Below are 26,902 nucleotides of genomic sequence, written 5' to 3' on the forward strand. Positions count from 1 at the left end.
TACACTTGGTATATGCATTTACACTGGAAGAATGGCTGGTGATATTTTGACTTTCTTTTTTTTTTTTTTTTTTAACGCTAAAGGTAAAGAACTCTGTTCTTTCAGCACCCAAACCAGAGCAGAGAGACAGCGGTAAATTATAAATGTGGATGGAGTAACATCCACAGGGCATGGAGATGGGGGAGGGGGGAGGGGAGAAGGGGTAGGTTTTTGTGCTGTTGCATTGGCAGGAGAGCTAAGCAGTCTTAAAGAACATTCTAGGCTTCTAGGTTTGCCATGAAGGAGTATCACAAATCCCAAGGCCCACCACCTACCCCTTCTCCTCTTCTCCGAGGGCACCTACCTTACTGTAAGTCACTACTGATAAGTTGTTTGCGTGACTGCTGGGGGACAGATTTACAGAGTTCTGTGAGAGTCTATTCTCATCTTGCTCGGTTTGGTCAGGAGCAGGAGCCCATGTGTTTTTGCTGATCGAGTCGAACTCGGAACCCCCAGGGTCTTTTAAGTTGTTTTCATCTGATTGTCGGTTCTTTTGGGGAGAGGCAAACGGGTTGAAGTTTCCTTCTACCTTGCGATGTGGCTGTGTGTTGAACTCCGTTTCAAAAGATGACAGCTGCTGCGTTACTCCTAAAAGTCCACCCACCTCCACACTGAGAATGACCCAGATGACATCTGAAACAAAAAGGCAATTCATGTCAATGCCAGGCATACCCTCAAGGCTCAAAGTAGCCACCACAGAGAACCCCAAACACCACCCAAACCATAAGAAGAAATGTTTCTCTACATGCTAGTTTAGAAGCTTACTGACAAAGTTATCCAGTACATTTGCATTGCATGCAGTTCTACATTTTTGGTAACGTCAAATTCATACTCTGGTACAAATTCAGCAGAGGTCTGTGGTGAGACCCATGAAACTATCTGTAAAAAGGTTACTAGTTGATTTTGATGCATAACCATATTTTGGAAATCATTACTCCAGAGAACAATGATCAATATATAGAAACCCAAAAGCTATTTTTCCAGAATTACAAGCTCTTTGCGGTTTTTGCTTTATTTTGTACATGGTTAACTCAGAAAACTCAGGGCAGGCATAACTCTTGAGTCAAAAATAATGCTTATAATTACTAAAACTGCAACTTATCAACACCCCCCCACACACACTTTGGGGCAATTTAGAGTGACCTGCCCAAACTAGGACAACTGAGAGTAAAAGAGGGAGTTATTAATTACACCAGGACACAGTTGTAAGCCAGCACTAATCCTGACATATTAGAACAGATATCACCCTGGCTATTTTCACCATCTATGTGTTCAAAAGATACCAAAATTTAGTATGCCTGAGACTTTCTATTGATAAAATAATCTAATTTAATACCAACTTTGCCTTTCTGTCAGATAGGGAAACCCTACCATCTACATTGAAACCATAAGAGATTTGTTTTAAAAGATGCACTGTCGGACTTTTGGTCATAGTTCAGTTCTTTATTTCCTCAACTGTCAAAGCCATGGGTTCAAAAAGAAATGAATAAAGTAAGCGGCACTTCAATTTGATGTTCAGCACCTCAATTCAGAGAACAGTGGCATCTACTTTCCTGATGGAAGGTTTTCAAAAAGCAAGCTATAGAAAGGCCAAGAAGCTTTTAAGTGTGAACCTTGTTGAAAACAAATATGAAAAATTGTTCAGGCTCCTAAACAAGTGGTATAAGATTGACAGGAAGAGGCAGATAAAACTTCACCAGTTAGCTACATGGAAATACAGTAGTCTCCTTTACCCATGATTCACTTTCATGGTTTCAGTTACCCATGTCAATGGTGGTCCAAAAATATTAAATGGGAAGTGCCAGAAGTAAACAATTCATAAGTTTTACATTGCGCACTGTTCTGAGTAGTGTGATGAAATCTCTCACTGTCCTGCTCCATCCTATCTGGATGTGAAGCATCCCTTTGTCCATCGTATCCTCGCTATATACGCTATCTGCTCATTAGTCACTTAGCAGCCATCTAAGTTATCAGATCGACAATCACAATCGGGTACTGCAAAAGTGAGAGCCACAGTGAGTGATAAGTGCTTAGTTAAGATGGAAAAGGCATTAAATTTGGACAATAAGGTATTTTGAGAGAGAGAGACCACATTCACATAATTTTGATTACAGTATATTGTTATAACTGTTCAACTGAATTATTAGTTATTGTTGTTAATCTCTTACTGTGCCTAATTTGTAAATTAGGCTTTATCATAGGTAGGTATGTACAGGAAAAAACACAGTATATATAGAGCTCAGTACTGTCTGTGGTTTCAACATCCGTACTAGGGGTCTTGGAGCATATGCCCCACAGATAAGTGGTGGACTACTGTATAATATATAAGCCTAGAACAAATACACTAAAAAGGAAATTGAAGGAAACTAAGGAAAACTCTTGGGCTGTGTTTGTTCTCAATTTTCAATCTGGGTTCTACAGCTGAGGAAGGGGATCTTAAGTGTCAGAGAGCCATAAATACTCGATTTAAGGTTAGTGATTTGGAAGCTGTATTAAGAACTTGGTTGTATCCAAACAGCTATGAGCCAAAACCTTAGTAAGTAGAGATGCAGTGACATCTACTGTTCACTTCTATAATGAGCAACTCTTTTTACCTCCTGTGAAGAGGAAGAAAGCCACTAGCAACACTAGTATGGATCACAGGAATAGGCATACATCCCAGACACACTTACCATTAAAGCAAATGTGAATCTTTACGTAAACTAGTATCATAAAAGTTCAACCTGGGCTTCCTTGGTGGCACAGTGGTTAAGAATCCGCCTGCCAAGGCAGGGGACACGGGTTCAAGCCCTGGTCCAGGAAGATACTACACGCCATGGAGCAACTAACCCTGTGCGCCACAACTACTGAGCCTGCACTCTAGAGCCTGTAAGCCACAACTACTGAAGCCTGCGCACCTAGAGCCCACGCTCCACAACAAGAGAAGCCACCGCAGTGAGAAGCCCACGCACTGCAACAAAGAGGAGCCCCCGCTCGCCACAATGAGAGAAAGCCCGCGCACAGCAACAAAGACCCAACGCAGCCAAAAATAAATAAAAATAAAAAAATTTATTAGAAAAAAAAGAAAGTTCAACCTGCTGATTTAACACTGTAAACAAAGGCAGAGTACCATTTCACTTAGAAATCTGTAACAGTGCCAGTAATGGTGGGTCAGATGACTTTTATTGAAGACTTGCTCAATCTCATAAAGCAATATGATATGGGCCTTAAAAAACAATTCAATGGCAGGCAGCCTGAGGGAGACTCATTCTGCGCTCTCTTATTCTAGGCTTTCTAACCAAAGGCAACATTCCTTCACTCTACTATTCATTTCTTCCAGGCGGATACGCCTTGTCTTACAGTACATTAATTCCTACTTTTGTCTTCCACCCGTCTGTCTGTTTTCCAAAATCCTTTTGTAAGTACATGGTATGTTTAGCATACTCAGCTACAGGTAATAGTCTTTGTTCTCTTAGCTCAGGAAACTAAATGCTTATGAGAAAGGACAGACTGTTCTGAAGGCTGTTAGCAGTACGAGACTAATGACATTTTCCCCCCTGGCTTTGAGAACTAAAGCTTCTTTAACACAACTCACTGGGCCTTATCATACTTAAAGCCACCACACTCTCTTCACCTTGGCTATTTTTCTGTACTGTTCACAGATTCTACATAGTAGCTGTAAAAGGAATGTCACTGATTTATAAACACCAATAATTAAAATTCCAGTTCTGATCCTCCAAAGTTACTATCGTGATGGGTCATTATGAACAGTACACCATGCCTTCTACATGGTACTCTCTGAGCCCTCCAGGTACTACCTATAGACCTCACATTTCGGAACGTGTTCATCCCACACATAGTGTGTGTGGGTTTCTTTTAATCAAACAATAAAAAGGATGAAGATGAGCCCAATAAGCTTATTTCAGAGGCTGACCATTTCTAGTTCTTGTCAGAACACCTTAATTACTAAGATTAAAACTGCCAGCCAGATATTTCACTATTGCTGATGATAAAATCACAGCTGTAAGGAATCTTAGGGGTCATCTAATGGAACTGCTTCACTTTCTAGATGAAGGATCTGAGGTCTGGAGGTAAAAGTGATGGGCCTAAGATCAGACTTCAAGTTAGAAGTTGGCCATGATGATGACCAAGAACTTCCAGCTCTTAGTATAGCTTTTTAAACCCGTAATTTTTCTTCCCAACAGGAATTTGGGAAGCCAAGTGCCCAGGGAATGAAACCTATAGTTAAGTCAGTCCCATTTTAGTATCTTTACTGACAGACATATGAAACAAGAATGGTGTCCTAGAAAAGTAGCCAAGAAAGTAAAACCAAGTGCCAAGCCTACACAGTCAGGGCTTAGTAAGCCAATGGAGAAACCAATTTTAGAATGTCTTGGCTTAAAGTAATTTTTAAAAAGCACCTGAGACAGAACTTTGGAGCTAGAAGGTACTGTAAATATTATTTCATTCAACTTGTCCTTTTTACATATGATAAAACCTTTAATAATAAGTATAAACCTTGTTAATAATAAGTATACATTTCCTTTTGTAGAAATGTGTAATAAATTACTGACGAGAGAACATAACCTTTTATTTCTTAAGTTTAGACTATGAGAAGTGTAGAGTAAAAGGAAAATATTTTACTTTGAGCCCAAGTCCATAATCTTAATCAATCATGCTCACATACAAAGACATCTCAGATTATGGTAAGAATATTAAAAACATTTGCATATATCGAAAAGCTAGCATCATGGGTCAAATCACATCATAATAAATGTAAACAAGTACCTATGATTTGTCCACTAAAATAGAATTGTTAAAAACAGTACAATATTAGAACTGCTAAATTTGTTTCTTGTGGGAATATAGGTTACAATATATGTACAGTAAGGGTACAGGTATACTGGGTTGAACAAATAAGTAAATGGATGGTGGGAGCAAGGTTTTTCGTTATCAAAGAAGGATATTACAGGAAAGCAAGCAAAGAAGGAATTCTAAAATAAACCCTGTGGTACTGGATTAAAGCCAGAGACATCAATATAAACGAAACACAGAAACAATTATAGATATGTCTGTATACAAAGGTTAGTATGTATACATATACTATCTAGCCCTATCTGCTAAGATGGCCTAGAAGTAATGATACCCCGCTAGCAATGAACATACCTAGTGCTCAGAAGTTTCTAAATACTACTCTCCAATAAAAAGAACAAGGGCTTCTTGGAGAAATGGCTGATTCTAGGGCTGGGGCATGGAAAATATAAGAAAAGCCTGGAACATCTTGTTGTACCAGAAAGTAAGGAAGTGGTCAAAACACAAAAGGATAGGGGCAGGTTAAAGGGATACAGGAGCCACCTGAAAGAGCTCCCTCTGGAGCTGGAACAATCTGGGCAACAAAATAAATAATGTAGCACTGGACTGTAACTCCAACTATAAAATAAATATACATGAGTATATTTATTAACTATGAGTCCATAGTTATATAAATAAATGAAGGAGAAGTGACAAACTTCCTTACAAAGAATTCCAAATAATATATAAAGATACTCTCCCTTCCAAGAGGTGGAGCTTAATTCTATACACCCCCCAGGGACTTCTCTGGTGGTTCAGTGGGTAACACTCTGCGCTCCCAATGCAGGGGGCCCGGGTTCAATCCCTGGTCGGGCAACTAGATCCCACATGCATGCTGAGACTAAGAGTTTGCATGCTGCAACTAAAAAGAGCTCGCATGTTGCAAGACCCGGCAGGGCATAAATATTTTAAAAAATAACAAAATTCAAAAAACAAAAAAAACAAAATTCTACACACTCTCCCACCCACTCTATCTTAGTGATAGAGTAGGGAAAGAGAAAAGGTGTAACTTTACAGTGCAGAAACTGGCAAACAAACTACTCAACCTAGTGACCAAGGTTAATATCAACAGTGATGTTATGCAAGTATCAAGTACCCTCCACCCCCACAGGCCACTTCACCTTCACAGTATTCTTCCCCAAACCCATAACATCAGTCTAACCATGTGGAAAACATCAGATAAGCTCAGACTGGGGGACATTATAAAGCAGGGGTCCCCAACCCCCAGGCCACAGACTGGTACTTGTCCATGGCCTATTAGGAACTGGGCTGCACAGCAGGAGGTGAATGGCAGGTGAGCAAGCAAAGCTTCATCTGTGTTTACAGCCGCTCCCCATCGCTCGCATTACCGCCTGAGCTCCGCCTCCTGTCAGATCAGCGGTGGCATTAGATTCTCAGAGGGGCGCGAACCCTACTGTGAACTGCGCATGCGAGGGATCGAGGTTGAGTGCTCCTTATGAGAATCTAATGCCTGATGATCTGAGGTGGAGTTGAGGCGGTGATGCTAGTGCTGGGGAGTGGCTGCAAATACAGACTATCATTAGCAGAGAGGTTTGACTGCACAGAGACCATAATAAATCAACTGCTTGCAGACTCATCAAAACTCCATCAGTCAGTGGCAAGTGAAAACGAGCTCAGGGCTCCCACTGATTTTGCATTATGGTGAGTTGTATAATTATTTCATTACATATTACAATGTAATAATAACAGAAATAAAGTGCACAATAAATGTAATGTGCTTGAATCATCCCAAAACCACAGCCACCCCCATCCGTGGAAAAATTGTCTTCCACAAAACTGGTCTCTGGTGCCAAAAAGGTTGAGGTCCGCTGTTATAAAGGATACTTTATATAAAGGATACTTGCCAGTGTTCCTCAAAACTATCAGGGGTCGTGAAAAACACAGAAAAGACTGAGAAATTGTCACAGACCAGAGGAGACTGGGAGACATGACAACTAAGTGCAATATGGGACCCTAGACTGGTTTCTGGAACAGAAGATTCCTAAGTGGAAAAACTGATGAAATCTAAACAAAGTTTGCAGTTGAGCTCATAGTAATGTACAAATGTTGATGTCTTCATTCTAGCAAGTGTGCCATGATTATGTAAGATGCTAACAATGGGGGAAACTGGGTATATGGGAACTCTGTATCACCTCTGAAACTTTACTGTAAATCTAAAATTGTTCCAAAGTAAAGTTTACTAAAAGAAATTAGTATAGCATTTAAAAAGTGTACTTTCAAACACTAAGAGTTAAAGTTGTAACAGAGCCAACACAAACAATTCTCTCTGTAGTGAAGTGACTATAAAGGAGAGTGCTTTGATCTAGCAGGGGGTAGAACAAGGTTGTAGCAGGGCAGGCAGGAGGGGCTGTCACGCACTCAATTCTTCAGAGGTCTCAAAAAGACCACATCATCAACTGGACACACAAGTCATTCCCATCTGCAGGGAGATCTTGCCCTTCCAGTGCAACCCCTTCTCAGCAGTGCCATAAAGACATTAACAGTCTTCAAACAGGGGGAACAGCAATGACTGCACAAATGAACCATCTTGACGTGGATGTTCGGCTGAAGCTGCCTGACTAGTTCCAGAGCCTGCCTCTGGCACACAGAAGATGCAAATGGAAGCCACAAAAAGCAAGCAATAAACTGCCACATTAATAGGTTCCACTTGGTCTGGGTTTCCGAAGGGGAAAGGTAGGGGACTCGGTAAAGCACCACCTTCAAAAATCTAGTTTACAAGGACACCTCAAAGTAATTCCACCTGTGGTTAGGACTGAAATCTTATAGGCTTCTGATCTCTAGAGCAACTACCTTGGGCTCGTCCCTAAGAGCTGTAAGAGCACCAGGAGACACAGGCTAGCTTTAGCCTGCATGTACCTACAAGATAACCAGGGAGGCCACTTCTAGATTTGGAGGTTGCAAATTCAAATCCTTCCTAAAGCTCAACTCATCTTCATAGCTCAACAGGAACCCCACATTTCCCCTGAGAATTAAGAAACCACTTGGGTCTGTAGAGGTAAACAGGCTCTAGTCAGCTGCTGGGCTACAAGCTACGGGCTCACATTTCATTTCTAGAGTAGGAAGGCTGGATATGTGCTGCTTGGCTTCAGTGAGAGAGGCCTGAAAGGAGAGAGTCTGAGCACTGGTAAACTAGTGGCCTGAAACATGCCCTTACAGTAAGTAGTGCAAAGGTCAACATTATGAGTATCTTTTTTGTGTCTGCCTCTTTCCAGTCTCAACTTCCAGTCTGTTTTTCTACACTGTTTACTCAACACATGCCTGGCTCTCATGACACCTGCCCAGGCACTCAGATACTTTCACTCTCTATGAACACAACACCTACCTCAGCATCTACGGGGGAGGATGGGACAGCCAGACTCCAGTTCATTAGCTCCTCAGAGGACAACTCCTGTTTTCTGGGGCCCAGGCCCCATCTACAGCAGAGTGACTGTTGAAGGGCTGCCTCTACTCAGCTCTGCTTCCCTATCCATTCTCACTCCTCACCCCATCTTGCCACAGTGTGCATTAAAGACTTATTCCTTAGTTTCATATTATTCTCAAGAATTTCATTTTAAAATGCAAATGCCCCCTAAAGGAACATATTAAGCTACATTAACGCCATTATCAGATCAACCAACGGGCACAAGTTCACAAAGGGGAGAAGATAAAGAGAAGCCCAGGAAAGAGCACTGGAAACCTGGATAAGACAAGACAGTGAGGAGTCCCCAGTGCCCATAATAGGAAGAGGGGCTCAGAAAGAAAAGCAGAAATGGCAACAAAAAAGAGACTACTCCTCTTCACAATTTTTTCAAATCATGCCCTATTTAATAATCATGAGGGACTTCTCTGGTGGCACAGTGGTTAAGAATCTGCCTGCCAATGCAGAGGTCATGGGTTCAATCCCTGGTCCAGGAAAATCCCACATGCCGCGGAGCAACTAAGCCCTTGCACCAAAACTACCGAGCCTGCGCTCTAGAGCCCGTGAGTCACAACTACTGAGCCCGCGCAGCGAGAGCCCGCGCTCTGCAACAAGAGAAGCACCCGCACTGCAATGAAGACCCAATGCAGACAAAAATAAAAATTACAAAAAATAAAAACACATGAGCTTTTGCCTTAACTTGTGTGTGTGGCGGGGGTGGGGGGGCAGGTAATCACGATCATTGAATCACTTAGTTATTTACTTCAGGTCTGAGGAAATAAGGATCCCTACTTCCCAAACCCAGTAAAATCAGTGCCATGAAACAAAGAGTGAAAACATGTCTGAGACAAAAGATGAAATCAGCTCAGAATGGGGGAAAAAACCCAAATTGCCATTAATCGGGCTGGGAGGACAGACACAGATAAAGGCAGGTACAAAGGAAACAGGAAACACTATTTCTCCCAAGGTCATACAGCAGCTGTAAAATGCTATAATGACCCTCTCTGAGTGGCTACTGCTTTCTTACCAACGACGCTCCCAGACCAGCTTTGTTACAGCCATCTATTACTAAGGATACCCAACTGCCACCCACGATAGCACCAAGCCCTAATTAATCCTCACTTCTAGTCCTGCCTCAGAAACAGCAGCCAATCCAAAATTGATCCCACTTCCCTAGAGCCTCCTCAGAATCCTTCAGCAGGAACCCAACCTTACAGAAGCTGCTTCCCTCCTCCCTCTTACCGCACGGCATCCCACAGGTCACCTGGAGTGTCTTCCCTCACCACGTATGTCTATCTGGTTTTGTCAGACTACAGGCTTGTTTCAGGTGATCTCTGAACCCAGACGCCTTCCTCTCTTCCCCCTCCCAGCCTCAACTCCTAGAAGCAGAGACTCCACCCCTTCCTACCAGTCTTCCCTTCCTGTACAACTGCCCTCCCCACCAGCTGATAATATAAGGAAAGAGGAGTGAATTCAATGATAAGGAGGTCAAAAAAAGAAAGAGAAGGAGCAGCCCCAAGAATAAAGAAAAACCAGGAGTATATAGTATTCTAGAAGCCTAATGACAAAAGTGTTTCAAGGAAAACAGAGTTATTAAGTGGGTCCAATCCAGCTAATAAATCAAGTAAGTTGAAAACTGAGAACAAAGCACTGGATGTAGTGTCATGCAGGTCACTGGTGATTTTGAAAAGAGCAGCAGTTTTAGTGGAATGGTAGGGACAGAAGCCTGAATGGAAAAAATTCGTGAGACTAGGAAACAGGAGGTGGAGATAGCCATTACTGATACTAAATGTTTGAAGGACTTCTGCTATAAAAGAGAGCAGAGAAATGGGGAAGAAGCTGGAGGAGGAAAATTAATAATATTACATTATATGTAAAAGCAAGAAAAATTTTTTAATCAATCCAATCTATAGTTATTGTTTCAAGGCATGTAAAACAATAATGTGTGCCAATATTACATCTCCAAAGGAATTTTTTTTTTTTTTTTTTTTTTTTTTTTTTTGCGGTACGCAGGCCTCTCACTGTTGTGGCCTCTCCTGTTGCAGAGCACAGGCTCCAGGCACGCAGGCTCAGCGGCCATGGCTCACGGGCCCAGCCGCTCCGCGGCATGTGGGATCTTCCTGGACCGGGGCACGAACTTCTGTCCCCTGCAACGGCAGGCGGACTCTCACCCACTGCGCCACCAGGGAAGCCCCTCTCCAAAGGATTTTTTAATTTTACATTGGAAGAAGTTTAAAATAACTCAAATGTCCATCAGTGGGGACTAAGCTAGAAAAATGAAGACATATCTACCTGAGGGGATACGCCACAGCCATAAAAATGAATGAATATTTCTACAGTGATCTCTAGAATATAATTATGAAGTGAAAAAAAGTAAGATGCAGATCAACATCTATAGTCATGACACTTCTTTGTAAGAAAAAGGACACATTTATATACATTTGCTGGTGTCTGTAAAACAAAACAAAATGCAACACTGAATGGATAATCTATAAATGAATAAATAAAAATGAGCACTTATAGGAAGAGGAAGGCACTATCTGAAGGGGACAGAACAGGAGGGAGACCTTTCTAAATACACCATTCCTAAATTGAGACTTAGGATCACAGAAATGTTCTACATACTCAAGAAAAAAAAAACAAAAAAACCAACACGCTAGGTCAAAGGGGGACAAGAGTAAGAATTGGAGATTAAAAATAAATTTCCGGGCTTCCCTGTTGGCGCAGTGGTTGAGAGTCCGCCTGCCAATGCAGGGGACAGGAGTTCGTGCCCCGGTCCGGGAGGATCCCACATGCCATGGAGCGGCTGGGCCCGTGAGCCATGGCCGCTGGGCCTGCGCGTCCGGAGCCTGTGCTCCGCAACGGGAGAGGCCACAACAGTAAGAGGCCCGTGTACTGCAAAATAATAATAATAATAATTTTCCTAGGATGGTGACTGACACAGAATAGAAAATTATTTTTAAAAAAAGAAAGAAAATTATTTATGCAGAAATACTTAGCAGTGTGACATTAAAAAAATATTTACTGTGTTGCACTGTTGGAAGTTAGATTCAATGCTAAGAGTAATGTCTGATGATTGCCTATGTCTAACTGTCGCTGGAGGACTCTACCAATGACAGTAAAACAGGTTTCCTATATAAAATCTAAGCGTTTATGATACCTATAAAAAGGGAATATAATATTTGATCCTCCTCTTCATTCACTAGTTTCACTGAAAGTAAATAAAGCACCAAACCCTTACTCTAAAGAACTGGCAATTAAAGGTAAAGAACTAAGCATTTAATCTAGCCTAATTTGTAAAACTGAATTTCAGGAAAATAAGTCATTGTTGATAAATAAATGTTTCCTCCACCCAAAACTACTCTAGCTAATATATGTGGGAAAAAATTGCCACTTTGTAATCCCTAATTGAAATGATTCAGGCAATAATCAATGAACAAAACCATTAGACAAAAGGTTGGTTGATGGGGAGGAACTTTGGAGGGATCAGGCTGTCACCACTTGAACACTTTGATTAATCTCAGCATCACTAAGAGCCGAATAATTTTGAAAAAGAAGTACAAAGTTAGAGGTCTCACACTTCTTGATTTCAAAACTTACTACAAAACTACAGTAATCAAAATAGTGTGGTATTGGCAGAAAGACATATAGACCACGGAATAGAATGGAGAGCTCAAAAATAAACCCTCACATTTATGGTCAAATGATTTTTGACAAGAATACTAAGAGCATTCAATGGGGAAGGGAAGTCTTTTCAACAAAGGGTGTTGAGAAAACTGGATATCTACATGCAAAAGAATGAATTTGGATCCTTACCTTACACCATATACAAAAATTAACTCAAAATGTATCAAAGATCTAAACGTACGAACTAAACCTCTGAGAAGAAAACAGAAGGAAAGCTTCATGACACTGGATTTGGAAGTGATTTCTTGGATTTGACTCCAAAAGCACAGGCAACCAAAGAAAAAAGATAAACTGGACTACATCAAAATTAAAACTTTTGTGCATCAAAGGACACAATCAACAGAGTGCAAAGGCAAACACCGAATGGAGAAAATATTTACAAATCAATATCTGATAATGGGCAAATATCCAAAATATATAAAGAACTCCTACAAAATAAAACTAATAACCTGATTTGAAAATGGGCAAAGGGCCTTTTGCCTCGTTGCATATGAGAAAGCAAGATGGGTCACCAGCAGCTCTAATGGAACCATCCAAGAAAATCAGGCCAAGGTTCTTGCTCTTGCTGCATCTGCTCAAACCTGCACAGTACGATCCAAAAGTACAGCCTCAATATGTACCACCAGTGTTTCCCAACAGTACACGAAGGAGATGGGCTTCATTAAGTTGGACTAAGCTAACTTCTTGAATGGGTCATCCAGGACATCTACCTTACCACAGAAACAATGCTAGCTCTTTGTACATTAAAACAAAAACAAAAACCCTTTTCAATTGAGAGTTTTAATGTGAATGGAATAGTCAACTGACTATAGAAATCTCCTTTTAAAAATTTACTATTATCTTCTCAACGGATTCATCTTCAAAATATGTGGCTTATTTTCCCTCAGTTATATAAAAGTATTCACACTGGAGGGAAAAATGGGCAAAGGACGTGAACAAACTGAAGGACCTAAAAGCACAGGTAAAGCTGCTTGATATCATTCATCATTAGGGAACCACAAATCAAAACCATAATGAGATACTACCTCACACTCATTAGGATGGCTACTGTCAAAAAAACAGGAAATAACAAGTCTGTGCAAGATGTGGAGAAACTGGAACCCTTGCACACTGGTGGGAGGGTAAAATGGTACAGCCACTATGGAAACCAGTATGGCATTTCCTTAAAAAATTAAAAATAGAATTGCCATATGGTCCAGCAATCCCATTTCTAGGTATATACCCAAAAGAACTAAAAGCAGAGTTTCAAAGAGATATATGTATACCCGTTTTCATAACAGCATTATTCATAATACCAAAAGGTAGAAGCAATCGAAGTGTACATTGATAGATAAATGATTTTAAAACTGTGAGATATACATACAATGGATTATTCAGCCTTGTAAAGTTGGAAAATTCTCAGCCATGTTACAACTTGGATGAAACTTTAACATGAACTGATATAAAAGCCAGTCACAAAAGGACAAAAACTGTGTGATACCACTTATATGAGGTACCCAGATAGTCAAATTCAGAGACAGGAAGTAGAATGGTGGCTGTCAGGGGCTGGAGGGAGAGGGAGAAGAGGAGTTATTATTTAATAGGTACAGAGTTTCAGTTTTGCAAGAGTTCTGGAGATAGATGGTGATGATGGCTGTATAACAATGTGAACGAGCTTAATGCCACTGACCTGTATACTTAAAAATGGTTAAGATGGTAAATTGTTATGTGTATTTCACCACAATTCAAACAAACAAAACCCTGAGGCCCAGTAACTTTAAATCAGTTGCTCAAGGTCAATCACTATTATGTGGCAGAATCAAAACCAGAGGTCAGATCTATTAACTCCTGGACTAGTACTTATCTATAACATCAGGCAGCACTTTTTTTTTCCCCCTGGTCAGTTTTGAATGTTCCACCAACCAGGAAAGAGAGAGTACTTATGGAGACAACTATTCCTGGCAGGAAAGATGGAAATACTAACATCTTAATAATTTGAAATTTTATAGCCTATTAATAAAGTATAACTGAGTGGATGATAGCACAATTGCAGAAAATATAGCATGAAAGTACATTTAAGCAACTTAAATTGCTAATTTAAATCTCAAAGTATAATTATGTTTTAAGGGTAACACAGGGAATCAAAACTATAGCACATTAAGAGCCAAACGTATGTAACTGGAAAAAAATATACAGATTAAAACTGGCATTTTAACAATCGTTTTGCATTAACTTTGAAAAGCACTTAAATGTAACATTGGATAAAAGGGCTTAACATTTATTGCTCATTTTACATGCAAATAGGGAGAAAAATGGCTGGAATTCTCATTCCTTTACTACTTCTACTGCATTTCTCAACCAATCTGATTGCGACACACTTGGTGCTTCTTCATATCTGTAGTACTTTTACCAAAGGGTAATTTAAAATAGAATATTTGAACAGAAGAAGTACTTCCAAGTATTTAGTTCAAGAACCAGAAAGTCAAATTTTAGACTAGCAACTGATTTACTTAATTCAACCTTAAGTAGTTTCATTAAAAAAAGAGAGAAAGAGGTCTGTTCTTCTTGGTACATGTACTTTAAAGTAAGGTTTAACTTAGGACTGATATCTTTCTGCAGAGGTATATGTATGTTTTGAACACTAAAAAGCCTAATAACAAGACATAGCCCCATCTGTCTTTTTTAAAAAACTCAAACGCTATCTTTGACATAATCATGGACAAAAAGGGTAAAACAGCATTACTGATGGTAATTAGTTATCCTTGGTGAGATCTCTGATAATGTACTACATCAACTCTCCCTTCCCCCTCCTCCTAAAAGAGGATGGGCTTTGTTTCTGGGTTCAGGGAAACTGCTCCCAGTCAACATCATCATCCTAGCTGGACCAATGTGAGAACTAGCACAAAGAAAATAGATACCCCTTCCCCTCAACATTCTCTCCTAAGAAAACTACATTACAGACGTCACATTCACTGACAAGTCAGAGTCAGACAGAGACAAAGCAGAACTTGTTAAATGTTTCTTCATTCTCCTTTCATTTTTCACTTTCTTCATCTCTTTGGTCCTACCCAATCTTCCTAAGTATCCCTTCCTCTTCATTTCCATTGCAGGCCCTTATTAACAGGCCCAAAATTTTCCTGGCTTGAATCTGGGCACAGAGCTTTGAGGGAACGAATGACTACTAATCCCTAGACTAAAGTAGCAGCATCCACACACAGGGGGTCTTGGGACTCACTCATAGCCATTGGGACTTCCCAGTCCTACGAAGGGAGCCACCCTCACCACCCTCTCACAGCAGAGGTACAATGCATTGGGCCTTTTAGTCTGGGCCATGACACTCAGCTACTCATCTCTCTTCCAGATGACCTGTGGGTGTAAATATGCTTCAGAGTACCATCACCTTCAATCTACCTCCCACTCTTTTGCACACAGAACCCTCAACTCATGCCAAACTGCATTAGTCATGCTCAACCAGAGTTTATGCTTATTTACTGCAATCTGGAAACGTGATACCCTGTCACCAATCTGAATCTTTTTAGTTAAAATACTGCATATCTGGGAAAGCCCCTTCAGACACCATTTGACCTAGAAAGTTATTATTTCCTAATGTTTACTATTTTTTATTACTGAAAATAAGTTTTCATAGACTTCATTATTTTTAAGACTTTATTTTTAGAAGAAGATGTAAGTTCACAGCAAAACTGAGAAGATAATATACTCTCTGCCTCCACATACATAAAATCTCCTTTACTATCTATATCCTACATAAAAGTGGTGTATTTGTTACAACTGATGAATCTACACAGACACATCATTATCACCCGAAGTCCATAGTTTATGTCAGAGTTCACTCTTATGTTGCACATTCTATGGGTTTTAATAAATGTATAATGACATGTTTCCACCACTATAGTATCACAGAATAGTTTCACTGCCCTAAAAATCCTCTGTGATCTGCCTATTCATCCCTCCCTCCCCTAGCCCCTGGCAACCACTATTTCCACAGTTTTGCCTTTTCTAAAATGTTACATAGTTGGCTACATACAGTATGTAGCCTTTTCAGATTGGTTTCTTTCACATAGAAATATGCACTTAAAGGTGTTCTGTATCTTTTCATGAAGTGAAAGCTCATTTCTTTTTCATGCTGGATAGTATTCCACTGTCTAGATGTACCAAAGTTTATTTACCCATTCATCTACTGAAAGATGTTTTTGATTGCTTCCAAGTTTTGGCAATTATGAATGTAACTGCTATAAATATGGTAAGAATATTTTAGTTTTGTAAGAAACTGCCAAACTGCCTAACGAAGTGACTGTACCACTTTGCATTCTCACCAGCAATAAATGAGTTTCCGTTGCTCCACATCCTTGCCAGCATTTGGCATTGACAGTGTTCCAGATTTTAGCCGTTCTAACAGGTAGGTAGTGGTAACTTACTTTAATTTGCAACTCTCTAATGACAAAATGTTGAACATCTTTTTATATGCTTATTTGCACCTGTATATCTTCTTCGGTGAGATGTCAGTTCAACTCTTTTTTGCTTGTTTTTTGAGTTGTTTGTTTTCTTATTATTGAGTTTTAAGAGCTTGCTGTATATTTTGGATAATAGTCCTTTATCAGATGTGTCTTTTACAAATGATTTCTCCCAGTCTGTGGCCTGTCTTCTCATTCTCTTGACACTGTCTTTCACAGAGCACTTAAGTTTTTAATTTTAATGAACTCCAGCCTATCAATTCTTTCTTTAGATCATGCCCCTTTGGTGTTACATTTAAAAACTCATTGCCTATAATCAATTCACTCTGCTGCACACCTGAAACACAATATTGTAAATCAACTATACTTCAATTAAAAAAAAAAAAGTCATGGGAAATTCCCTGGCAGTCTGATGGTTAGGACTCCATGCTTTCACTGCTGAGGGCTCTAGTTTGATGAGCTGTGAGGCACAACCAATAAAAGTCATGGCCGTACCCAAGATCATCTAGGTTTCTGCCTATGTTATCTTCTAGGAGTTTTACAGTTTTGCATTTTATGTTTAGATTTATAGTCCATTTAGAGTTAATATTTGTGAAGGATGTAAGACCTGTGTGTAGATTCATTTTTTTACATGTAGATGTCTACTTGATCCGGCACCATTTGTTGAAAAGAATACCTTTTCTCCAGTGTACTGTCTTTGCTCCTCTGTCAAAGATCAGTTGACTATATTTGTGTCAGTACATTTCTGGGCTCTCTCTTCTGTTCCAATTATCTATTTGTTTATTCTTTCACCATTACCACAATATCTTGGTTACTTTATAGGAAGTCTTGAAGTCAGAGTGTCCGTTCTCCAACTCTGTTCTTCTCCATTGCTGAATTGGCTACTCTGGGTCTTTTGCCTTTCTGTATATAATTTAGAATCAGTTTGTTGATTTCCACACAATAACTTGCTGGGATTTTGATTGGGACTGTGTTCAATCTGCACATCAAGCTGGGAAGAACTAATATCTTGAAAATACTGAGTCTTCCTATCCATGAACATGAAATATCTCTTCACTTACTTAGTTCTTCTCAGATTCTCTTCATCAGAATTTTGTTGTTTTCCTCGTATAGATCTTGTTCACACTTGGATAGCTTTACACTTAAGTACTTTATTTTGGGGGGATAAAAACATAAATGGTAATGTGTTTTTAATTTCAAATTGAACATGTTCATGCTGGTTTATAGGAAAGCGTTTAATTTTTGTAAATCAATCTTGTATCCTGCAACCTTGTTATAGTTGCTTATTAGTTCCAGGATATTTTGTTGTTGATTCTTTCAAATTTTGCCATCTGCAAAAAAAAAAGATGGTTTTATTTCCTCCTTCCCAATCTGAATATTTTTTATTTCGCTTTAATTGTCTTATTGCGCTAGCAAAGACTTCCAGTTCGATGTTGAAAAGCAGTGGACTTTCCTCTGCCTCACTTCTGATCTGAGCAGAAAACTTCTAATTTCTCATCATTAAGTATGATATTAGCTAAAGATTTTTTGTAAATAATCTTTATAAAGTAGAGAGCGATTCCCTTTCTTCCTAGTTTCCTGAGAGTTTAATCACAAATAGGTGTTGGATTTTAACAAATGGCTTTTTTGTATCTATTGGTATGAAGATGTGACTTTTCTTCTTAGCCTGTTGATGTAATGGGTTATATTAATTGATTTTTGAATGTTGAACCAGCCTTGCATGTCTGGGATAAATCTCATTTGGTCATAGCATATGTTGTTCTTCTTACACATTGTTGGATTTGATTTGCTAATATTTTGTTGATGACTTTTGCATCTATGTTCATGAGAGATAATGGTCTATGATTTTCTTTCCTTGTACTGTCTGTCTGGTTTTGGCATTAGGGTAATGCTGGCCTCATAGAATAAGTCAGAAAGTATTCTTTCTGCTTCACTCTTCTGGAAGAGATTCCAGAGTAGTGGTAAAATTTCTTCCTTAAATGTCTGGTAGAATTCACCAGTGAACTCACCTGAGCCTAGCACTTTCTGTTTTGTAAGGTTATTAATTGTTGGTTTAATTTCTTTAATAGATATGGCCTATACAGATTATTTCTTCTTGGGTGAGCTCTGGCAGATTGCACCTTTCAAGAAATTGGTCCATTACACCTAAGTTATCAAATTTATGGGCATTACATCTGTTTGTTACCAACATGACTTGCTCATAATATTCCTTATTAACTGTTGAATGTGCATGGGATCTGTAGTGATGTTCTCTCTTTCATTTCTGATTTTAGTAATTTGTATCTTCTACCTTTTTTTCTTAGCCTGGCCAGAGGTTACTGACTTAAATCAATCTTTTCAAAACACCAGTTTTAGGTTTTATTGATTTTCTCTATTGATTTTCTATTTGCAATTTCACTGCCTTCTGCTCTACTCTATATTTTTCTTCTGATTTAATTTGCTCTTATTTTTCTAGTTTCCTAAAGTGGAAGCTTATATTATAGATTTTAGGTTTTTCTTTTTTTCTAACGTATGTATTCAATGCTATAAATTGCCCTCTGAGAACTGCTTTAGCTGCATTTCACAATTTTGATAGGTGTTATTCTCATTTGCATTTAGTTCAAAGTATTTTTAGATTTCTCTTGAGATTTCTTCTTTGATCCATATGTTATTCAGAAGTGTGGGGATTTTTCCACTATCGTTCTGTTGTTGCCTTCTAATTTAATTCCATTGTGGTGTAAGAGGATACGTTGTATAACTTCTATTCTTTTAAGTTTGTTAAGGTGTCTTACGGCCCAGAATCTGGTTTACCTTGGTGAAAAGTTTCATGTGAGCTTCAGAAGAATTTGCTGCTGTTGGATGAAGTAGTCTGCAGATGTCAATTATATCCAGCATAATGATGGTGTTGTTGAGCTCAACTATGTCCTTATGGTTTTCTGCCTGCTGGGTCTGTCCATTTCTGATAACGAAGTGTTGAAGTCTCCAACTAAAATAGTGGAGACTTCGTCTATTTCTCCTTTCAGTTCTATCAGTTTTGCCTCACAGAGTTTGATATCCTATTGTTAGGCACATATACATTAAGAATTCTTATGTCTTCCTGGAGTACTAACCCCTTTATCATTATATACTATCCCTCTTTATCCCTGATAATTTTCTTTGGTCTGAAGTCTGCTCTGACTGAATATAGCTATTTCTGCTTTCTTTGGATTAGTGTTAGCACAGTACATCTTTCTCCATCCCTTTATTCTTAATGTATATGTACATTTATATTAGAATTTTCTTGAAAACAATGTAGAGTTGGGTCTTGTTTTGTGATCCATTCTGACAATCTCTTTCATTTGTACATTTAGACTACTGAGGTTTAAAAGTGGTTATTGATATAGCGGGATTAATATCTACCATATTTGTTACTGTTTTCTATTTGTTGCTCTTGTTCTTTGTTCTGATTTTTCTCTTCTACTCTTTTTCTGCCTTTTAGGTTTTAATTGAGCATTTTACATGATTCCATTTTCTCTCCTTTCTTAGTATAACAATCAGTTTTTTTTCTTTTAATGAGGTTGTCAGTTTGCAATGTACATTTACAACTAATCCAAGTGAAATCATAAATAACACTACCCACTTCATGGATAGTGCAGGTATCATATAATAGCAAAATACTCCTAATCGCTCCCTCCTGTCCCTTGTATCACTGCTGTCATTCATTTCACTTATTCATACACACACACACACACACACACACACACACACACACACACACACACGTATATATATGTATGTAAACGGTTTATACACAGATCCACACAAACACATATAATTGAACACAAGCATACACAATTGATTACACTGTTGCTGTTATTATTTTGAACAAATTGTTATATTAGATCAATTAAGATTAAGAAAAATAGGGACTTCCCTGGTGGTCCAGTGGTTAAGACTCCACACTCCCAGTGCAAGGGGCCCGGGTTCCATCCCTGGTCAGGGAACTAGATCCTGCATGACGCAACTAAAGATCCCACATGACGCAATGAGAATTTTGCATGCAGAAACGAAGATCCCATGTGCCGGAACTAAGACCCAGCGCAGCCATATTAAATAAACAAACAAACAAACAAATAAAGGATTTTGGGGGGTTTTTTTTTTGCGGTATGCGGGCCTCTCACTGTTGTGCCTCTCGTGTTGCGGAGCACAGGCTCCGGACACGCAGGTTCAGTGGCCATGGCTCACGGGCCCAGCCGCTCCACGGCATGTGGGATCTTCCCGGACCGGGACACGAACCCGTGTCCCCTGCATCGGCAGGCGGACTCTCAACCACTGTGCCACCAGGGAAGCCCCAAGTAAAGTTTTCTTTTTTTTTTTCTTTTAATTCCACCTTCCTCCCAATTCTCAATGATGGGGCTGTGAGGAACTACAGGCACTCTTCCCAATTCTCCCTCTTAATCAGCTTGGTAAAACTTTTCTCCGGATTAGAGATGAATCTCTTCCAGTTCTAGTTGACACTTGAGCCAAACTTCCAGTGCGCAACCTTACTACTATAAAACAGCCACTGCCTTTTAGTACTAAAACAGCTAGAATGGGGGGGATCTCTAATGAACCGCAAGAGGTTCCTGTCTCTGAACCTGCTCCCTTTTGTTTAGGCCCTTTGGGAGATACTTACTCTGTTCTCTTTAGTTCATCCACCCCTACCCATTTATTATGCTGAGACTTCTTAGACAAGTATGCTAGAATTTGGGAGAAATAATTCTAGAATTTGACAGTAGTCACCAAAGTAACACACTAGGTGAATTAAACGACCCTTTATTTGTTCGGTCTCTGATGGTACTAGAGCAGATTCTGGAAACACTGATCATTTGTTCCTATTGAATCAGCTACCATTTCCTTATGGGCAAAATCTCCAAATGATGTTAGCAAAATTCACGGCACACATCCCATCAGCATTCAAATAGGTCCCTCAAAACCTCCTCCCCCAATTAATCAATACTCTATAAGTAATGAAGTATTTCAAGGCATAAGGCCCATCATAGAAGATTACAAGGCTCAAGCTCTCATCATCCCTTGTACTACCCTCTGTAACAGTCCTATTTTATCAGCGATAAAACCCAAGGGCCAAGGACAGAGATTTGTGCAGGACCTCTGAGCAATAAACAACATTGTTATCCCTCAACACTGTGTTGTTCCTAACCCTCATACATTACTAACATCCACTCCCACAGATGCCGAAAGCTCAGCCTCTGTACACCAGTGCCGAATCGAATCTCGGAGACAGGGTTTTGGTTGAAGTAGAAAAGAATAGCTTCATTGCTTTGCCAGGCAAAGGGGGACACAGAGGAATCCTACCCTTGAAAACTATGTGTCCCCCAAAGTAAAGTATTTTTAAACAAGAATAAGAAACTTTTAAAAGAATAAGACTTTTAATCCTACTTTCACTTACTCATTCTCCAATGTGTTTTCTTTGTATTTTTAAAATCTGGTTAATATGCTAAAGATTTTAATGGAAAAAGCAGACAACATGCAAGAACAGATGGATAATGTAAGAGAAAGGTAGAAATTCTAAGAAAACAAAACAAAACAAAAAAGCCAGAGATCGAAAACTGTAACAGAAATGAAGAATGCCTTTGATGGGCTCATTAGTAGACTGGACCCAGGTGAGAAAAGAATTTCTGAGCTTGAGGATATGTCAGTAGAAACTTTCAAAACTAAAAAGCAGGGCTTCCCTGGTGGCGCGGTGGTTGAGAGTCCGCCTGCCAATGCAGGGGACATAGGTTTGTGCCCCAGTCTGGGAAGATCCCACATGCCGCGGAGCGGCTGGGCCCGTGAGCCATGGCCACTGAGCCTGCGCGTCCAGAGCCTGTGCTCCGCAACGGGAGAGGCCACAACAGTGAGAGGCCCATGTACCGCAAAAACAAACAAACAAAACTAAAAAGCAAAGGGAAAAAAGACTGGGAAAAGAAATGGAAAAGACTACCCAAGAACTGTGGGACAACTACAAAAGATGTAACATATGCATAACTGGAATACTAGAAGGAGAAGAAAAATAGGAACAGAAGAAATATTTAAAGTAATAATGACTGAAAGTTTTCCTAAATTAACATCAGACACCAAGCCACAGATCTAAGAAGCTAAGAGAACACCAAGGAAAATAAATGCTCAAAAAACTACACATAGGTAAATCATATTCGTAATGCAGAAAATTGACAATAAAGAAAAAATCTTGAAAGAAGCCAGAGGAGAAAAACCGTTTACTGATAGAGAAACAAAAATCAAAGTTATATATGACTTCTCAGAAATCATGTAAGGAAGCAGAGAGTGAAGTGAGATATTTAAAATACTGAAGGGAAAAAAAAACCTCCCAGCCTAGGATTTGGTACTTTGCAAAGTTATCCTTCAAAAGTTGAAGAGAATGATAATTCTAACACTCCTGTCATGTCTGATTCTGGTTCTGATGCTTGTTCAGTCTCTTCAAACTGTGCTTTTTGTCCTTTCCTTTTCTGTTGAAAGGTGTACGTGAATATACTGTGTAAAAGGAACTGCAGAAAAGAGTCTTTTAGGTGTAGGGGGAGGGGAAGCATTCTGCAGTCCTATGATTAGGCCTCAGTCTTTTGGTGAGCCTGTGCCCCTGGACTATGAACTTCATCAGTGCTTCTCAGTTTTCTTCCCCATTTATGGGACAGGACGGCTAAGGGGACTGGAGCTGGGCATTTCCCTTCCTCTAGGTCAGTTAGGCTCTGATAAACCCACAGCAGGTAAGGCTCTGGTAAAATAATTTCTCCTGAGGGCAGGAGATATTACCCAGACAATATTCCTGGTAATTTCAAAACAGTTACTTTCCCCCTTCCCTGCCAGAAGAATTAGGGGATTTTTTTTCTCCAATATCCACTGGGAAAACCTGGTAGAGATTCTTGAGGTAAAACTCACGAAAGTGTGGGGACACTCCTAGAGTCTTCATCTCTCAGGCTTGTCCACACTGAGCCTCCAGTAATTTGTCAATTACAGTTCTGGTTTTTCTACCCCAGTAGTGGTTTCCACTGGTGGTTTCTGCTCTGGTAAATTTTAATTCTCTGCATAATTTTTAGTGCACATTAAGCTGCATATTCTTCTGCCTTGGGTATTCCACATGTTTAACACCCTTCTCATTTTATGACCTGGAATCTTTGACTCCACCCTGAAGATGCCACCAGGCATCTGACATGGAAAAACCTTAAGGAATCTTTACTAAGAGAGTTCTTACAAGACAAGTTAACAGTTGAGGAAGGATTACCACATAAGGTTTCACAATATAGTCGTATCTTTTAATAGCAAGAAGAAGGGGCTTCCCTGGTGGCGCAGTGGTTGAGAATCCACCTGCCAATGCAGGGTACGTGGGTTCGAGCCCTGGTCTGGGAAGATCCCACATGCTGTGGAGCAACTAAGCCTGTGTGCCACAAATACTGAGCCTGTGTTCTAGAGCCCAGGAGCCACAACTACTGAACCCAGGTGCCACAACTACTGATGCCCACGTGCCTAGAGCCCACGCTCCGCAACAAGAGAAGCAACCGCAGTAAGAAGCCACGCACCACAACGAATAGTAGCCCCTGCTCACGGCAACTAGAGAAAGCCCGTGTGCAGCACTGAAGACCCAACGCGGCCAAAAATAAATAAATTTATATATAAAAAGAAAAACAAGAAGAAGAAGAAGAAGCAGTAGCAGCTGCAGCATCTAACACCTATTCATTGCTTACCATGCCAGGTGCTGTTCTAAAAGCTTTTACATGCATTAACTCCTCAAATTCCCTCAAAACCCTATGAGGTGAGGACCGTTTTCCTTATTTTATAGGTGAAGAAACTGAGTCATTGAAAGCTAAAATAATTTCCTAAAGGTCACACTGCTACTGCACTGTTGAACTAGAAGTCAAACCCAGACGGTATGACTTCAAGGTTCACGCTGCTACTCTAGTGTCCTTCTTAATAAAGAAGAATATTTAAGAATTTAACTGTAAGTGAGCCAAGTAAATTATGGTTTGTTCATTCTTAGTAAGCAGCCCAGATTCTGTTTTTGAGATGGCTGTCTAATATATTTTATTTTTTGATCACTATTTATATACCTTGCCCCAACACAGCAAAAAGAATTATCAATCCATAGAGACAAAAAGTACATTAGTGGTCACCAGGGGCTCTATGAATGAGGAGTGACTGCTTAATGGGTATGGAGTCTCCTTTTGGGGTAATAAAAATGTGTTGGAACTAAAAAGATGACGGCTGCACAATTCTGTGAATGTACTAAATGCCAATGAATTGTATGCTTTAAGTGGTTAACTTGTTATGTGAATTTTATCTCAACCGAAAAAGAAAACAATCTATAACATTTTGGTTAATAGTAGGGGGAAGGTTCTAAAATATTAGTTAATAGGAAAAAAGTAGGTTATACAATTATATGTAGCACAATACCAAATTTGAAAAACAAAATTTTTTATGCTTTTAATATTTGGATACATACACTAACAGTGTCTATATCTGTATTTCAGAATAAATGTTGTTTTCTTTATGTTTTCTATATCTTCTAGGTCATATATTTCTTTTATTATCAGGACAAATACATTTTTTAAAGAATTTAATCACAAATAAGTTTAGTGATGTAATTGATTTAAAAGTCCTAAAATAATAAAATGGTTGAACTAAATTCAAATATATCAATACCTATAGTAAATGTGAATAGTCTAAACACACCAATTAGAAGAGATTGTCAGAAAGGAAAAAAATATAGCCTAACTATATGCTGTCTGTAAGAAGCTCCAAATATAATAATATAGGGAGGCTGAAAGTAAAAGGCTAGGAAAAGATACAGCATGCAAACACTAATCAAAGAAAGCCAGAGTGGCTATATTAATATCAGACTTCAGAGTGAAGAAAATACCAGTGACAATGAGGGACATCACACAATAATAAATGGGTCACGCACCTTGAAGACATAATCCTAAATGTGTATGCACTTAACAACAAAGCTTCAAAATACATGAACCCAAAACTGACAGAACTGAAAGGAGAAACAGACAAGTCCAAAACTGAAGTTGGAGACTTCAACACTCTTTTCTCAGTAATAGATAGAACTAGTTGATCCCCCCAATAAAAATCTATAAAGATATAGAGAAATTGAACAACAGCATCAACCAACTACATCTCACTGACATTTATACAACACTCCACCCAACAATAGCAAAATACACATCCTTTCAAGGTACACATGAAATACTCACCAAGATAGACAATATCTCTTGGGTGTATCTCCTGGGTCATAAACACCTTGACAAATTTAAAAGAATTGAAATCATACAAAGTATGCTCTCTTAACATAATAGAATTAAACTAGAAATGATCAAACAAGATAACAGAAAAATTACCAAACATTTGGAAACTTAACTACATACTTCAATACAATCCATGGGTCAAACAGGAAGTCTCAAGGGAAATTAGGAAATACTTTGAACTGAATGAAAATGAAAATACAGTATTTCAAAATTTATGATAAGCAGCTAAAAGCAGCACTCTGAGGGAAATTTGCAGTTGTTGTAGACTAAACATTTGTATCCTCCCCCCACCAAATTTTTATTTTGAAACTTAATCCCCAATGTGAGTGTATTTCGAAGTTGGGCCTCTGAGAGGTGATTAGGTCCTGAGGGTAGAGCCCTCATGAATGACATTAGCATCCTTATTAAAAAACATCCCAGAAAGGATACAGCAAGAAGGCCACCTTATGAAGTAGGAGACTAGCCCTCAACAGACACTGAATCTGCCAGCATCTCTAATTTAGACTTCCCAGCCTCCAGAAATGTAAGAAATAAATTTCAGTTGTTTACAAGCCACCCAGTCTATAGTAGTTTATTACAGCAGCCCAAACAGACTAAGAGAATAATATTAAATACCTACATTATAAAAGAAAGGTCTCAAATCAATGACCCCAAGCTTCCATCTTAAGACACTAGAAAAAGAAAAAAATAAACCCAAGTCAAGCAGAAGGAGGGAAATAATAAAATTAAGAGCAGAAATCCAGGGACTTCCCTGGTGGTGCAGTGGTTAAGAATCCACCTGCCAATTCAGTGACACGGGTTCGAGCCACGGTCTGGGAAGATCCCACATGCCACAGAGCAACTAAGCCTGTGCGCCACAACTATTGAGCCTGTGCTCTAGAGCCCGTGCTCTGCAACAAAAGAAGCCACCACAATGAGAAGCCCACGCACCACAACAAAGAGTAGCCCTGCTCGCCGCAACTAGAGAAAGCTGGTGCACAGCAATGAAGACCCAACGCAGCCAAAATAATAATAATAATAATAAATAAAAAGAGCAGAAATCCATGTAACTGAAAACAGAAAAACAGGAAAATCAATGAACCCAAAAGCTGGTTTTCTTAAAATTAAGAAATCTATCAAGATTATTAAAGAAAAAAAGAGAGGAGACACAAAATATCAAGAATAAGAGCGGGTTATCACTACATACACAGAAAGCATTAGAATGATAATAAAGGATAGTA

At 39.3% G+C, this 26,902-nt stretch overlaps 1 protein-coding gene across 3 annotated transcripts in view; it reads right to left on the minus strand.

Annotated features, from left to right (window-relative positions):
• The window catches only part of ILRUN (inflammation and lipid regulator with UBA-like and NBR1-like domains), a 127,238-nt gene that overhangs the window by 24,759 nt on the left and 75,577 nt on the right, over nucleotides 1-26,902 (minus strand). For 2 of the 3 annotated variants that reach the window (XM_082849057.1, XM_082849058.1), the window contains exon 4: nucleotides 569-672. In XM_082849057.1, the coding sequence (XP_082705183.1) occupies nucleotides 569-672 (104 nt within the window). Of the gene's footprint in view, nucleotides 1-343; nucleotides 673-26,902 lie in introns of all 3 variants that reach the window. The other variant, XM_082849056.1, reaches the window with a different exon arrangement.

The sequence above is a fragment of the Leucopleurus acutus genome (genome assembly GCF_964270905.1).
Source record: "Leucopleurus acutus genome assembly, chromosome: 10".
Classification (NCBI taxonomy): Eukaryota; Metazoa; Chordata; class Mammalia; order Artiodactyla; family Delphinidae; genus Leucopleurus; species Leucopleurus acutus.